This window comes from Mus caroli, chromosome 13 (genome assembly GCF_900094665.2).
Source record: "Mus caroli chromosome 13, CAROLI_EIJ_v1.1, whole genome shotgun sequence".
Taxonomy (NCBI): domain Eukaryota; kingdom Metazoa; phylum Chordata; class Mammalia; order Rodentia; family Muridae; genus Mus; species Mus caroli.
In genome coordinates, this window is record NC_034582.1 from 8,301,451 (window position 1) to 8,318,622 (window position 17,172).

A 17,172-nucleotide genomic window follows, 5' to 3' on the forward strand; every position below is an offset into this window, starting at 1 on the left:
ACACACACACACACACACACACACACACACACACACACACATACTATGAATGAATGGATGGATTAATGAATGAATGAAACAATTATTTTTAAATTATTACTTATATCTAAGACTCTCTTTTATAATCTTTATGTACATTTTTACTGGAAGATGCCCCCAAAAAGTGTCTAGACAGAGAGTTGGCAACCAAGGACCATGCACTAAGGAATCTTATTATTCAAAGGATCTGGGTGTAAGACTGAGGGAGGTGCAGGATTGGGAGAAGCTCTGTATGGGTTCCTCGGGGAGAATCTAAAACACCCTGTTCCACCCAGAAGATGCTCAAAGTCAGACCTTAATGACATCCTGTCTCTCCGCTTGTGATAAGATGTAAGGATTTGCCATAATGTTCCATCTCCCACCTCCCCTCTCTTCCCTGTGAGTGAAGCAGCTTCACTGTGTTGAGAAAAAGAAGTTTCTTCACCATCAAAGATTTGGGTGTGTCAGTGGCTGTATTTAATTAATGATGCTTATAATGTGTTTTAGAGTATAAACATCATCTAACACGGATAATCCCAAGCTCAAAGTGTACCCATTATATATCACAGAATAATAATCTATAGATGTAGTATTTGTGGGAAATGTCAACCTCTGCTCTTATGATGAACATATTTCATATGCTTTGTTGACTTTCTAAGGCTTCCCTACTGAAAATATCTAATACTTCATGATAAGAAGGGCAGGTAATTACATGCTCTAGGGAGTATCAAAACAGGGTTTAGAGTTCAACCCATAAAGAACAGTTATACACAGGACACCTCCCACAGACACACTTCTGTGTCAATCACGTTGCCAGCACTCTGTGTCAATTATTGGCATCTGGCTGAGCATACATGTGTGGGTATGCTTTAAAAGAATGCAGCATACTTTGGAGCAGATATGTGTCAACTATTGTCATTTCCAACCTATCAGTAACTCGGTATAGACAGCATTTAAATGGTCTGTTTTTGCTTTGGCTGAAACAGAATTGACAGAAATATGTTTTCATAATTGCCCAGTTCTGCTTCGGAAGGAAATAAATGGTGCTGATAAATGATAGTAAGACCTGGCATTCTGTCTCAGAGACACACGCATACATTAGAGTGCTCAGGAATACCTGAACTAAGAAGTCAATAGCTACCCACAGCTTCCTTCCTTCCCCAGCTGGTCTCGGAAGAGAATTTTTCTTGATATAAAATGCTACAGTTATCTTTATGTAAGATATATGGGTCAAAACAACTGAAGACATATGAAGTCTAAGCTGTATACCAAGATTGCCACTGACAAACCAATAATCACCTACCTCAGGAGATGGGATGCTTTATGTATCTTGAGCATGAGTGAACCTTGATAAGGTTTTTCACATACCCCCATATGATAGCTGAGTCTGGGACGATTTGTGTTATGAAGTTAGGAAACATTTTAAGTGACTTTATATTTTAATATGTATAGCAATGTACATTTTAAAAAGTTAGATAGAAGGAGTCACTTGACCTACAAATATTATATATCATATGTGACAATTTTGGTGTAGTTTATTCTCTTCTTATCCCCTCCCACAACCTGAAATCCTTGGCTTTCATGTTGGAAACTGTCATGGTCTGAATATGCTTGGTCCAGGAAGTGGCACTATTTGGCAGTGTGGCCTTGTTGGAGTAGGTGCATCACTGTGGGTGTGGGCTTAAGACCCTCACCCTAGCTGCCTGGAAGTCAGTCTTCCACTAGCCGCCTTCAGATGAAGATGTAGAACTCTCAGCTCCTTCTGTACCACACCTGCCTGGATGTTGCCCTGCTCCTCCCTTGATGATAATGGTCTGAATCTCTGAACCTGTAAGCCACCCCAGTTAAATGTTTTCCTTTATAAGACTTGCCTTGGTCATGGTGTCTATTCACAGCAGTAAAACCCTAACACAGAAGTCAACACCAAGGTTAGGAAAAGGGCAGGGCAGGATAGGGTAGGAGAAATTAATAGTTAAATATTCTATATACCAAGACTCAGAAATAACATTCTCTTTATAACATGTGAAGGGTTATATTGTATAACTCAATGGATGTATGCTTAAACAAGTGCAAAGATGCTCCAAAAAGAAAGGGGAGAAGTTGAAGACTGAGGGGAGAAATGGGGGAGAAAAGGATGAAGGAAAGAAAGATAAGAAGGAAGTCAAGGAATGACAGAAACAGAAAAGGAAAGAGAAATAAAGGGATGAGGAAGTGGACAGAGAACAGAGGTGAAGAGGAGAGGCAAGGGCATGAAAGAAAGGGAGATAGGGAGGAGAAGAGTAGGAAGATGAAGGATCGGAAAGGGAGCAAGAGAAGGGAAGAGGGAATAAGAAGAGAGTGAGGGAAAGAAATGAGAAAGAGAAGGAAAATGAGAAATGGACAGTGGGAAGGAAAAAGAGGGGAATAAAGGAGAGAGAAGGAGAAAGGGAAAAGAAAGGGAAGCAAATAGAGAGGGAAGGGTGTAAGAGTGAAGAAAAAGATGGAGGAAGAGGAGAGAGGGAGGGAGGGAAGGAGAGAGGAAGGAAAAAGGGGAAAAGGAAGAAGAGGGGAAAAGACAAGAGCACAAAGGACAGACAGATCAGAGAGGGGAAGGAAAAGGAAAGAGAAGAGGAGAGGGGGAGGGAAGACAAAAGGGAGGAGTGAAGAACAGAGGGAAAGGGAGGAAAGGAACAAGTTCCATGGAAGAAAGGAGAGGGGCAAGGAAGAGGAGCTTGAACCTTGAGGAAGCTATTCAGGTTCATAGTACAAGAAAATCCAGAGGCATCATTTTAATTTCCTATGATATATATATATATATATATATATATATATATATATATAATGTGTATATGAATATGTTTATGATTTATAAGGTTCCTAAGAGCTTTATCTGGACTGCTGAAGACATGGCATGCAAGCCAGTGTATACATATGAAGATGGGGAACCCATGAAAGAAAAGAGCAATGGCACCCATCCCACTGCTGACCACCCCCTAGCCAGGTGCTGTAGGAGCATGGTGACAGTCCACCTGCTTCCATCAGCAGACCATCGACTCAGCAGGATGTCAGCAGGCAACAGGCCAAGAAGACGGCGCCTTAGATAAAGAGGGATTAGGCTGGGAGTCTTGCTTCCCTTCAGGAGCATCACAGTGCCCTCACCACAACTCAGGTAGTATCAGGTTCACTCTTGTCCCCAGGAGCTGGAACGCAGTAGACTAGTGATTCATGAAGACCAAAGGCTGAAAGGATCCATATAGTTCCTAAGGCATAGCATCTGCGAACAGACTGCACTGCCCACAAATATCTTGGGCAGCGTGGGCAGATCTAGTGTAAGATTGTCCTGGACACACCAGACCAGACAGAGTAGATCCATGAGAATGTAGCAGGAGAATCAACATCCATGATGGAAGCTCCCCAAAGATGCCCAGCAAGGCCCTGAAAAATGAAAGGACTCTGGAATCAGAAGCCTTTCAGCCAGCCTTGAGTTCTTCTCTTTCCAGCACACATGGAAAGGATACAGAACAGGATCATGAAAACCTGGCAGGGCACAGTAGAGGTTACTTCTCATACCCATTGCCTCAGGGATGTAGCCAGAGTGACCTGGGATCCCTAACTAAGCAAAACTTCAAAGAGCCAGAGGTTTGTCCCAGTAGGGCATCATGATGACTGCCATGATGAGACTAGTGTGATAGAAATGATCATGGCACACTACATCTGTGACTATGAGTAAGGCTATAGTAGTTGGAAACAAGGGGCATAGAAGAATGCACCCACAGAGCAATGTGAGCAGATCCTAGCTTCTGTGTATACCAATTATTTCCAAGATAAAACACCCCATCCTGCAGGTGAAGCTGATTAAAAGGCAGAGTTTTCTAAAGGGGGGGTGAAACATTTTGTCCTTCAGAGAAACTTGTAAAACTCAGGAAGTAAACAACTCAAAGCCTTCAGGAAGTTCCTGAAACTGAGCAGATTCTCTAGGTCTCTCCCTCCCAAAACATGTATAAATAGTAAGGGTTGCTGAGACTCATTCTGAGGTCATTTGAGCTGTCTGGAAGAGGCTCTTTCTAACCTGCAGAGCTCCCTCCTCTGGGTTTCCAGCTTTTCTAAAGCTGTCATCTATGTCATCCATGCTGGGTGAGTTTTGGTGATATATCTTTGAGTCATTTCTGCTCTTCTAAGCAATCCAATGAAGCTCCCTGGCTGACCAAGCTGGACTTTGATAGAATCCTCTCTTCATTCTGTCATCAATTCTGGTAGAGACCAGAGGTGAATGGACATGTGTTCCCTTCTCCCCAGAACAGAGTCACACAACACCAGGGAGTTATTTCCAACTGCCCTTCTATGACAGTATATCTGTCACAGTAGAATCTCAAAGTTCAAATGACAAGTGGGTGAGATCTGAATTATACAGAAAGAGGTCACCAAAAGGGACCATCACAGTCTGAACAACACAGACCCTGCCGAGGCTGCTTCTCAATGAGTGCACATTTCAGTAAGAATGTGTGTAACTCTCGACAGCGTGCTAACACTCGGGAATAAAAAGAGACCACATAACTAGCCAGCAGGCACACAAAGCCTTACAACGTTCAGTTCAGTGGTGTTTCCACGACCTCCTCAGAACTAGTAAGCAATTTCTAACATAAAAGTCACACCAGAAAGTCAACATTAAGATGAGAAGTCATCATGGATAATGAAGGTAAGTGTGATCAGGGGAGTGGATTGAAAGCAACTGAGCACAAAGACCAATGGTTGCAAAGGCTTTCAAGCAGCAGGGAGCAGGCAACTCTCTCTCTCTCTCTCTCTCTCTCTCTCTCTCTATTTTACATAGTTGACTTTTGAAAGAATTAAGAGTGTCTTGAGTGGATACTGAAGAAAGTATCAGTCTAGACACAGCACAGAAATGCTGCAGTGGAAATGAAGGGTACAGATACACAGAGAAAGAGAAATGTTGAACATGTTGATATTGAGGGAGTAGGGACTGGCTGGGAGTAGAGTACTGGCTGGTTTTGTGTGGCAAGTCGACACAAGCTGGAGTTATCAGTTATCAGAGAAAAGAGCCTCTCTTGAGGAAATGCCTCCATGAGATCCAGCTGTAAAGCATTTTCTCAATTAGTGATCAAGGGTGGGAGGGCCCATTGTGGGTGGTGCCATCCCTGGATTGGTAGTCCTGGGCTCTTTAAGAAAGCAAGCTGAGCAAGCCAGTAAGGAACATCCCTCCATGACCTCTGCATCAGCTCCTGTTTCCTGACCTACTTGAGTTCCAGTCCTGACTTCCTTTGGTGATAAACAGCAGTATGGAATTGTAAGCTGAATAAACCCTTTCCTCCCCAACTTGCTTCTTGGTCATGATGTTTTGTGCAGGAATAGAAATCCTGACTAAGACAGAGATTAATCAAGGAGGTGTCATAGCTGTGCTTGGAAAGAGTCTATTCCCCACCAGGAAAAGTTTGAGCATGGGTCAGAATTTGTCACAGAGGAAAGTATCCATACAATTTTAGATTTTGGGGAAGAAAAAAAAAGCCAGGTGTGGTGGTGCACACCTTTAATCCCAGCACTCAGGAGGCAGAGGCAGGCAGATTTCTGAGTTCGAGGCCAAGCCTGGTCTACAAAGTGAGTTCCAGGACAGCCAGGACTACACAGAGAAACCCTGTTTCAAAAAGGATAGCCCGGCAAGTCAGCAGTAGTTTAAGATATGGAAGTTTTAAATTTTCCTAGTACTATATACATAATATGGATGTTCTCAAAGAGCAGTGTAGATGTCATCAACATGGAAATGTTAAGTTTCATCATTAGAAATTTCTCAGATGTAAGTGGCTGCAAGAGGAACCAAGGGAGGAAGAAACTGGGACCATCCACATGGACATGCAGTTTTCGGGGATCACTTTGAAAGGCCCCTGGGGCAGTGTGGGTGAGGTGAGGAAACACCAAACACTGTACTAAAAGAAACAGCCCCGGGCTGGTGAGATGGCTCAGTGGGTAAGAGCACCCGACTGCTCTTCCAGAGGTCCAGAGTTCAAATCCCAGCAACCACATGGTGGCTCACAACCATCCGTAACGAGATCTGGCGCCCTCTTCTGGAGTTTCTGAGGACAGCTACAGTGTACTTACATATAATAAATAAATAAATCTTTAAAAAAAAAAAAAGAAAAAAGAAACAGCCCCAACATTAGGCTGGAAAGAGCTGGCCCTCAAGATAAAGATGAAGAAAACCAGGCCCAAAATAAGGATGGATGTCCATGGCAAAATGGAGTAGTAACGTTAGTCTGTCTCCAGAGACCACTCCTATGAAGTTAAAAGCAAGTCAAAGCAACACAGTAAGGAAAGGTGTCACCGCTTTGTACTGGGGGAACAAACTGAGTGGGGGTATCAACCCTGCCATTAAAGATCTACCCTCAGACCTTGGAGTATTAACAGAAGGGACCTGGATCCTTTGCTAAATGGATCTAAGCTGATCCCTGCTCTTCTTTTTCTCTTCCCACTCACCCACACCTCATTTCCCTGTCTCTCTTTTCTTTCCTTACCAATTTTTCCTAACGGATAAAGAAACAGTAAGTACCAATGCCATTGTACCATAACATAAGTCGCTGACAATGCTGGCCTCAGACTGTCTCCAGACATCTGTAACTACCCTTCTGTAGGGTAAAGCCATTCACTTTTCCTCTTCATTTTTCAAGTTTGCACCGATACAGGAAAAGCCTTGCAGTTTTCTCTACAAAACGTGGAAGAACACTGAACCTGCACTGCAGCGTTTTTGAGATGGAACATTCACTTCTGTTTAACAGGACATATTGAATATTGGAAACAAAAGCCTTCCTGTGGCCAGAGGCACACTGACATTTGTATAATTAAGGCCAATTATGTAAAAACAATCTGGTTTGGGAGTGGAGAGTCCTTTGAAGGAGCCTGTTGATGGTGATGATAATTCAGAGACACAAAAGGTGCTAACTGGTGACCTGTGAAATGTATTCATTGTAGCCGAGCAGTTAGTTCAAACACTAAAGGAAGCTATGCTAGGAAGCAAAATTAAAAAGCTCAGAGGCAGCTGCGAGCATGCGCTTTTCAGCCACAAAAGTCCTTTGTAAATGCAGGGGAACACATACCCATTTTTCCACATCCACCTGCTGTGAAAAGAAAAAGCCGGAAAAAAAATTTAAAAAACAAAACAAAACAGAAGCTCCTAACAATGTTTCCGATGGCTGCCTAAGTCAACTAAACGTGACCCCAGACCCGAAAACCACTTCCGTTTTAAAGAACACACAACAGTGTTCCAACTTTTCATTACCAGCAGTTCACCTCAGTGCACAAGAGCAATCTCAGTTAATGAAGCAGCCCCACGGGTATTCTGCTAATCAGGAAGGAGGTCCAGAAGACAGCCCAGTGAGCTGGAGGGCGAGCTGAGCTGCGATGGATTCCCAAGCACCGGCTGCCACAGTCCGATGTTAAGAACCCCTCCCACCAAGCTCCACTTAATTGTAAAGAGAAATGACCACCGGGACACACAGTGCTTCATGCTAACTTCCCGTACAACAGTAAAAGCAAAATTCCTCTTACCTCATTCTTTTGAGCATAACATAAAATTCCATAATGGAAAAAAAAAAAAAACATACTTTGTCAAGTAATTCTGCAATGACACTCAGAGTGATTTAAATTATTTTTATTAGTGAAATGCTGGTGTTCTAATCATAGTGTGACTCTTTAAAGAAATAAGGTAGGTGACATTGATATTATACCCTCAGTGTAAAAACAAAAATTCAAAATCACATGTCAAGAAGAATGCCTTTTAGAATACTCTTGGACTCCACTCTGAAGGGACACACTCAGTTCTAAAGTTAAATCCCCACCACTGCCCCAGGGATAGAATGTGTGATTTGTGTCCTGTGAAAAACGATGTTTACTACCGACTCATGCATAAATTACTTTAGTTCTCAATTTTTCCTTAGAGTTTTCCTTAGAAAATTTTATCAATCAGATAAAGTGCTAAAGCCATTTAAGGAGAAATCCAGGGTGTGGCTAAGTATCTCCACCTCTTTTTTGTTTTGTTTTGTTTTGGTTTTTTTGTTTGTTTGTTTTGTTTTTCTGAGACAGGGTTTCTCTGTATAGCCCTGGCTGTCCTGGAACTCACTTTGTAGACCTGGCTGGCCTCGAACTCAGAAATCTGCCTGCCTCTGCCTCCCGAGTGCTGGGATTAAAGGCATGCGTCACCACGCCCTGCTCAGTATCCTCACCTCTTATAAGCAACATTTGTCAAATGTTATAAAATGTTGTTGACACTGAGCATGGTGGCACAGTCCTTTAATCCCAGTACTCAGGAGATAAAGGCAGCCAATCTCAGTGAGTTTGAGGTCAATCTGGTCTACACAGTGAATTCCAGGCCAGCCAGAGCTACATAATGAAACCGTGTCTACAAATAAACAAACAGTAAATGGAAAGAAAAATCAACCTACATAAAGCCCTTACGAAATGCCAATGATCTTTTAGCACAGAGCATCCTGACTGTCTGAGGGATGTTTAGTTTCCAGAGGCATCTGCTCTAAGGTAACTCGCTTACACTCTAAGGAAGTGTACACTGCTCTTCTGAAGGTCCTGAGTTCAAGTCCCAGCACCCACATGGTAACTCACAACAGTCTGGGGTCTTCAGGTGTGCAGATGTGCATGCAAACTATATATATATATCTCTGTGTGTGTGTGTGTCTGTGTGTGTCTCTGTGTGTGTATTAAAAAGAGAAGTCACTTTCTGAAAAGGAAACAAAAAGAAAAAAGAAAGCTGTCATAGTGAAACCCAATTCTTTGCAAGGTAAAATGAAAGAAAATTGTAATTCAGCTGTCACATACTATCCTGCCTCCAAATGGACCAATCTTATATGTGTAGTCTTACAAGAAAAAGAATTTAAACAGTTATTTCTTTTTCATATTTACCAGGAAAATTTTAATACTATAAATAATTATCAAAATACATGATACCATCATGTTTACATTTCAATGCTAGACAGTCACATAGCACATAGGCTTGTATATACAAGAGCAAAAATAAACACTGTAAGATTTATCAGAAGACAGACTTGGGGATCAAGTCATCAAGTCGTAGTTAACTGTGACTACAGGAGTTTTAATAATTATACATCGGGAGTTGTTGAGAACGACATGACCCAGCCTCTCTCCAAATACTCAGAGACAGACACTTAGCAACAGCGAGAGCTAGGCAGTGAACAGTCAGCTAGACACACAAGACAAGGACCACTATAATAACACACAAGCCAGGCAGAATGATGTCATGACACAGCTCTTGTCAAAGTCAGCATTAGTCACTTTTTGCAATTCCAGCAAATAGTGAGGAGAGAAAAAAAAAAAAAAACAATTTCCATGGGAGTAATCAAGAAATTCACATACACAAAAGAAAAATCTCCAAAAAACCTGATCAGTTTTAGAATCTAAGTAACCACCAAATTCATAAAAACATAGGAGAAAAAATGGACATTTTTCTAAGAATTTATTATATGACTGGGGGTTGTCATTTTTTGTTTGTTTGTTTTCTTTTTTTAAGACAAGATTTCATGTAGCTCAGGCTTTAACTTCCTGTGTGGCTGAGAGTGACCTTGGATTTCTAATCGTCCTACCCTACTTCCCACATGCTAGGATTACAGCCTGGCCTGGTTAGTTTATTCAGGAATGAAGTAGAATCCAGGGCCTTGTGTATACTAGGCTATATCTGTAGCTCTGATTATGTGGAAGTTTAAAGAAATACCTTAATTCTATCATGCTAGAGAAAATACTATAATATTTGTAGCAGATTATACTAGGTGTTTTATCATATGATCATTAATAAAAAGAGCAACCTCATTTTAAAAACAAAACAAAATTCTCTTAGAAGAAATGTTCATTTAAATGTCAGCTTGACTTAGCATAAGACGCAGCCAAAATATAAAATAACTCAAGCTGAAATTGTATCATCAAAAGAAAATCACCAGATAGTTCTTATACTGTCTTTATTTTGGGTTTATGTTTTAATTATGAGCAGATTCACAAAAGCCAGAAATCACATGACCTTACACAGTTTGTTGCTACTGCTTCTTGGAACTCTCTATGTCATTTTCCTTGAGATGGTGTTGTGCAGTTATTCCTCCAGTCAAACACCCCCTTCTCAAGAGAAGGGGGAGCACTAAAGAATCCGGAAGCCAGTGGCATTTACAAAGTACAGAAAGTCACGACACTGACAGGCCCTCTCCGTGCAAAGTGTAAAAGGTTACTGGGAAGAGAGTCTGGGGAGCTGCCGCCTGCACATCTTCTACATCCTGTCCACTGCCCTCCAGATGTACAGTAGCAGTTGCTATGACAGTTGTAGTCTTACACCAATGGTTGATTGGCTTAGGTTTTCCTTATCACTGTGCGTGTCTTGTCTCACTAAGTGTATAAGCTCTATCACCAGTCATATAAATGTATGATCATTGTATTTGTCTTACAAATCGGCTGTGACCTTGTAAAGACACTTCCATTTTTATTTCCATACTGTTTCCTGCCCTGTTACTCCTCAGTCAGTAACATCGCTACTCCAGCCATTCACACACATTGTCAGACTACTGTTTTTATTTTTCCTGTAATTTCATGTGGTCCACAGCATGTGTTTGTCAATCAAGCAACAGAAAAAGAGGCACTGGGGCCTCCAGCATGTTCAGCCTCCTTAGCCCTATATGAATTTTAATCTGAATATTCTATTCACTTACATTTAGCTTTATTGCTACATTATATTTATCCTTTTATTTGTATCCTGTTGGTATCCTGGTCTTGTTAAGTTGTTACCAAAATGTAACTTACAGAGTTGGGGCTACGTCTCAGTGGCAGAGCGCCTGCCTGTTGTGTGCACAGTTCTTAGCCTGATCCTCTATCCACCCCACCCATTCCTCCCCCCCCCCCCAGCAACTACACCAAAGAGAGAAGGGAAGGGGAGGGAGAGAAAGAGAAGGGAAAGGGAGGGAGGGGAGGGGAGGGGAAGAAAGGGAATTGAAACAATTTACATTTCATAATTTTGTCTATGAAAGCACACAATTAACAAATGCTTTTTGCAATATTTAAAGAGCAGAAAGCTATCGCCATAATCTAAATTCAGAACAGATTAAATCCTACTATGTTCTTAAGTCTTTTCTCTTCATTCTTCTCTTTTATGTTAATCAAATATTTTGACTTCACACCAGTCTTCTCCATGCTAAAGGCTACCTGGGCCTTGATGGTATCTAACATTCTAGTACAAATGAGCAACTTCAGCATGTTCCAGAGAAAGCAGTTGTTTGTCTTCCCACTTTTTGTGTTATCTTACTATTCATTTCAACAGCAGGTATATATTTACTATTTTTATTTATGTGTACATGTGTTCATGTGTGAGTTAATGTGTACCACATACATGCAGGTGTCTGTATCAGATCTCCACTGTATGCTGCTACACCAATACTGGGAACTAAACCCAGGTCCTCTACAGGAGTGGCCGCTGCTCTTAACTTGTAAGCCATAGCACATATATTTTAAACCTCAGGCATACCCCAAAATACTTCTTTTGGCTAGGATTCTGGCTCCATATCCTAGCTACCTTGAAAGCTTTCATTGTCTCTGAAACATATTTGTTATATAACAACACCTCTTATTAGAGTTAACAAATTCTAAATTAGTCATCTTTAAGTGTTCCTAATTTAAGACCTTTGAAATTTTTATTCCTAAAGTTACAATACTGGTCAGTTGCTCTCTGGAAACAAAATTACTGATTTTTTTTTTTCCTGTCCAAATGTTCCCTGCAGAGTTTGACTCAGATGAGAAACAATGTAAAACAAACATTGCTTGGGTCTGTAAGTTTCTCTCCCTGCAAAACTTGCTATGTATTATATGTGGACTCTGTGACACCAAAGATTTGTTAAATGGTCAAACTGCCAATCAACACAGAATTAAAAGAAATCCACACAGTTATGTTAGAATGTTAATACTTAACGCGGTTCAAGTTCAACAGGGAGATTTTCCCCTAAAAGGAAAGATTCTAATTCTTACTGCAGATCTTCTGTCTAAGGCACAATAGCAGGCTTCCCAGCAGGCTTTCCTTAACTACTGGACACAACAGCCACTAAGGAGTCTTTAAATTCTCCTTTTGACCTCATCATGTTCAAATAAATATGTGTGGGGTGGGTCTGTGCTTGAGAGTTCAGATGCCCAGCAAGGTCAAAGGAGTGAGTCAGATCTGCAGCTGGAGTCACAGGTAGTTACGAACCACACGGTATAGATGGTGGGAACTGAGCCACAGTCCTCTGGAAGACCACTTCCTTCCTATACCAGTATGTATTTTCTTTTTTAAAAAGGTCTTTTTACTTTTAAATATATGGACATTTTGCCTGCATGTATGTCAGTGTACCACATATATGCTCTATACCCACATATATCAAAGGTGGGGGATGGGTCCTCAGAAACTGGAGTTACAGATAGCTATTAGCCATGGTGTAGGTTCTAGGAACCAAATCTAGATTCTCCCCAAGGGCAGCTAGTACTCTTAACTGCTGAACCATCTCGATACATACTTTCAAATACTGAGCCATCTTGAGCTTCTTAATACATACTTTCAAATGACAGAATTACAGAGTCTTTAAACCTCAAACCAAGGCCTCTGAAGTGTTTCCAGGAACAAGCCAAGTAATTTCAAAATGGAAAATGCAGAGCAGTAAATGAGGACACACGGACACAGCATTCTTATTAGAGATATTATAAATGCTAAAGCCATATCTGTCCCTGAAAATAATGGCTGTGGTGTATATTTTTAAACTGCATGAGACTGCAAAATTCTTTCTGCTGTCAGTTTGAGAAAAAAAAAATTTACCATAAATTTAATTAATCAAATGAAGTCACAAAAGCAAGTCCAGTAATTTTCTGAATTATATACATTAGCCCAATTTTCCTTTTTACTCTGCTTTGTATTAAATGACTCACAATGCTTCCATTTTGCCAGATCTGTCAGTCATGACTAGTCACCTCAAAAGTCCTGGACCCTCACATTTGACCTAGTTTAGCAAAAAGAACTTATAATTTGTATTCAGCAACTCATTCCTTCACACCCCCCTTAAAGTTTAAAGCAGGCAACAGAACACCGAGATCTCCTCAATTATTCCTCTTGTAGAAGCAGGATCGGGACTTTATTGTTACTTAAATGATTCCTGAATTTGTTAAAACTGTGTACATTTTAAGCTCCAAATTGCCAACAGTTCCTTTTATGAAGCAAAGAGTATGTCAAAGTGGCTCTTGCATAAGCTTTCATGCTAACAAATTCAAATGGCAGGTCCCTAAGTTAATAACAGGTAGCTACCTGCTGAGTGGGCAGTTTATCAGAATTACTAAGCACAATTTAATGCTACAAAGAATCTCATTTGAGACAATTTAAAAAAAAAACTAAAAGAACATGAATGATGTGTGGAGGGGAAAATGCAGCCACTTAGCATGGATCTCACTGGATGGTGATACACTTCTATAGTGCACAGTCATTGTTATTTGAGGGATAATAATAGACATACTTGTGTGGCAAGGCTTAACTTTGAGTCTCCAGCCTGGGACTGTGTAGGAATTTAATGTGTCTTAAAAGAACCACCACAAAGGACGAGAATCATCAGCCATAGACAGGTCAATTACTTAACTATCAGGAGACAGATCCTCCATATTAACCTTAAGGAAAGTTCAGGTCAATTGTGAAGACCCCTAGACATCATGAAAAAACCCATCCTTAATCTCCCGCTCTGTAAACTGTGAAAAACTGGTGTGTGCAGAGGTGAACAGCAGATTTCAAGTAACTCCAGCCCTCTTCCTTTACACATGCCAAGAAGGGCAGATCTGCCATAGACCAGAAGATGGCTTATGAATTCAGAGTTAACATTCAGAAGAGTACTCATGGGATGTGCAGCAAGAATCGAGACCCTCAGGTACCCCAAGAGATGAGGTCATGTGCATGAAGCACGTGGGGACTTCAGATGTGTGCACCAGGCTCCACACAGCTATATGGGCTTATGGGAATAAGAAATGCCCCCTATCATACCCCTATGTAACCGTCTAGAAAACACATTTAAGATAAACCTCTAACTTTAGTTATCATGTTCCTGTAAGTTCTTCTAAAGAATTCCCACCAGTCTCAGTAAGAACTAAGTAGTAGATATCAAATAAATCAAGGAACTTAAAAGACACTGACAACCAACCTACCCACTCAGTACTAGTCTAAAAAAAAATCCTGGCAAGTAATAAACTCTCTCTTTCTTAAGGAATCTTTGGCCACAGTGTTTTATTATCACAGCAGCATAAAAGTAACTAATAGACCAGTAATTCACATGAATTAATCCTACTATTCATTTGCTATGACGTGTTATATTTAGATATATATTTACATATAATAATAAATAAATAAATATAATTATATTGTAATCACACAAGAAATCTGAGAAAATATATAAATTGAATGATTCTAATCAAATCATATAAGCTATACATTCAAGATTCCTAATCTAAAACAGCCTATAACTCTGCCACTGTGATTAAATTACGCACTGATTAAGTTGACCTCCTTATTGAGTTTGATGCAGGAGTCTATGAACTACAGTCAAATGCAGACTCATGTAGCCATTCCTCCTGAATATAAAGAAAACAATGTCTACAAATAAAAGATGCACATTTCAACCACAGACGTCCATATTCTATACACAAGAAAACAGGCAGGGTTCAGCAAATGTGTGCAGCTGGGGGAAATTATACTCCCATTTTTTAAATTATAGTTCCATTCTGTGTGGAAAGGGAAAGCTATGTTCACACACATGGGCTTTTAGACACAACAGGGAATGAACCATCTCTCAGGAACATTTCAAGTTACTTGTATCCTGGGCTCCACCCTAAAATGGTTGTCTTTAGTTTTACTTAAGAAGGAGGTTCCAGAAAACAGATATAAACAGAACCCAGCCCTTCAAGATAGTGGAAGTTATAGTAGACACTTGGCAATAGAAACTTCTCATATAAAGAGGCAGTGACATCATACTGGCAACTACATAAAGCATGAATCCATTAAGCATTTCAGAGATATGAGGGTGGACTGGAAGAGGTCATGCTGGGTATTCAGAGCTTCCCCTTGCATTTTGGAGCACATATAAATACACTGAATGACTGTGATGGCCACTGTAAATTGTCAGCTGGAGCAGATCTGGAATCACCTAGGAAACAAGTCCCCAAGATCAACTGTAGAGGGCTATGTTCATTAGCATTTGGCCATGAATGGGGTGGGACAGTTATCTTAACTAGATTAAATTGAAGTGGGAAGACTCTCCCTGTGTGAGTGTCACCATCCCATGGCTGAAGTCCTGGACTGCGTAAGAAAGTGAGCTGAACACTAGCAGTCATCATTCTTTGCCTCCCAACTGTGGATAAGCCTGACCTCCTACCCTCCTTCCTGCCATGGTGGACTGTACTGCAGACTGAGTCAAATAGACCCTTCCTCCATTACAGTGCTTTTGCCTGATGCCTTTAGATGATAGCAAGAGCTTTAACTAGCACGCCTAATTAAGCTTATCTATGCTCCAGCTCACAGGAACTAATAAATATGGGAGTTCTAGAAATGTAAGATGATAAGAAATGTTTTAAACCACCCCATGACAGTGGTAGTCATTTGTTTCAAGAGACAAAGGTGAGCCAGGCATGGTGGTGCATGCCTTTAATCCTAGCACTTGGGAGGCAGAGGCAGGCAAATTTCTGAGTTCAAGGCCAGCCTGGTCTACAGAGTAAGTTCCAGGACAGCCAGGACTACACAGAGAAACCCTGTCTTGAAAAACCAAAAAAGAACTAACCAGTACTCTCAGAGCTCATGTTTCTAGCTGCATATGTAGCATCTAGTTGGCCATCATTGGGAAGAGAGACCCCTTGGTCTTGCAAACTTTATATCCCCCAGTACAGGGGAATGCCAGGGCCAAGAAGTGGGAGTGCGTGGGTAGGGGAGCAGGGCAGGAGGAGGGTATAGGAAACTTTCAGGATAGCATTTGAAATGTAAATTAATAAAATATCTAATAAAAAATTAAAACATTTAAAAAAAGAGACAAAGGTGAAACCTGTGAATATTTGCAGTGCTGAATGAAATGATTTAATGATGCAGATGATATTATATTCAGTCCATAGATGATATATTATATTCAGTCCATAGTTCATAGTCGCTTTCTTCTGGGGGAGGGTAGATGGACAAAGATGCACAGCTCTACACCCGAAGGCCTCCCCTGTAGGGGGCATGTCTTGTGCCTGTCACAGACTGACTTCTCATGACTCCATGAGGGAGATGCTGTTGTTTTGTCTCACTCTATAAATAAAGAGTCCATGGGATAGAGACCTGCTCGGTGGCCTGCCAGGGTTTGAACTTGCGGAGTTTGCTGTATAATCCTAGCATTTAGCCACTACAAGACACAGCATCAGACTCCCTGAATTTCACCTCTGTTCTTGCACAGGTACAAGATCATTTTTTTATGCAATTACTTGTCTGAAATTGGTGCCTCTAGGCTCAATACATGTACTCATAAAAACTCATTTATGGTGCTTTGATATTTTTAAAACGTATTTTTAAAAATTCATCTACCAGTGAATTCAGCTAGTAGCCTTTTGATGCACCTTTGAGTGTTCTCAGAGTACATGACTCAAAGAGATAAAATTTTATGAGAATAAAATTTAAAATTTGTTAACATATCACATTCTACAACTCATTTTTCACAGAAAATACTGAACACATTTACAGCTCTACCAACAATTAAGCCACTGGGGTGTCCCTGTTTCTTTCATTAGTAGAAAAAGCTATTTAGAAATGAGCAGTGTGCTTATAGTTTCATATCAAATAAACTATTTTAGTAAGTGGAACAATTCAAGTGACTTTAAGCATACCTCTGAACCACGTGCAGTGGCTCTCACCTATAATCTTAGCAACTAGGAGTCTGAGGCAGGAGGATTTCTGTGTCTATTAAACAAAGTGATATTTTTTTCCTTCAGAAAATAAAGAACCATCTAGTGATTGCCATATGCAGGGATCCATCCCATAATCAGCTTCCAAACCCTGACACTATTGCATACACTAGCAAGATTTTGCTGAAAGGACCCAGATATAGCTGTCTCTTGTGAGACTATGCCGGGGCCTAGCAAACACAGAAGTGGATGTTC

The 17,172-nt window shown here is 40.7% G+C and overlaps 1 protein-coding gene across 11 annotated transcripts in view; it reads right to left on the minus strand.

The window, feature by feature from the left end:
• Ryr2 (ryanodine receptor 2) overlaps positions 1–17,172 on the minus strand; it is a 562,694-nt gene that overhangs the window by 344,860 nt on the left and 200,662 nt on the right. For all 11 annotated transcript variants that reach the window (XM_029468301.1, XM_029468299.1, XM_029468302.1 and 8 more), the window contains exon 4: positions 7,098–7,118. In XM_029468301.1, the coding sequence (XP_029324161.1) occupies positions 7,098–7,118 (21 nt within the window). The remainder of the gene's footprint in view (positions 1–7,097; positions 7,119–17,172) is intronic.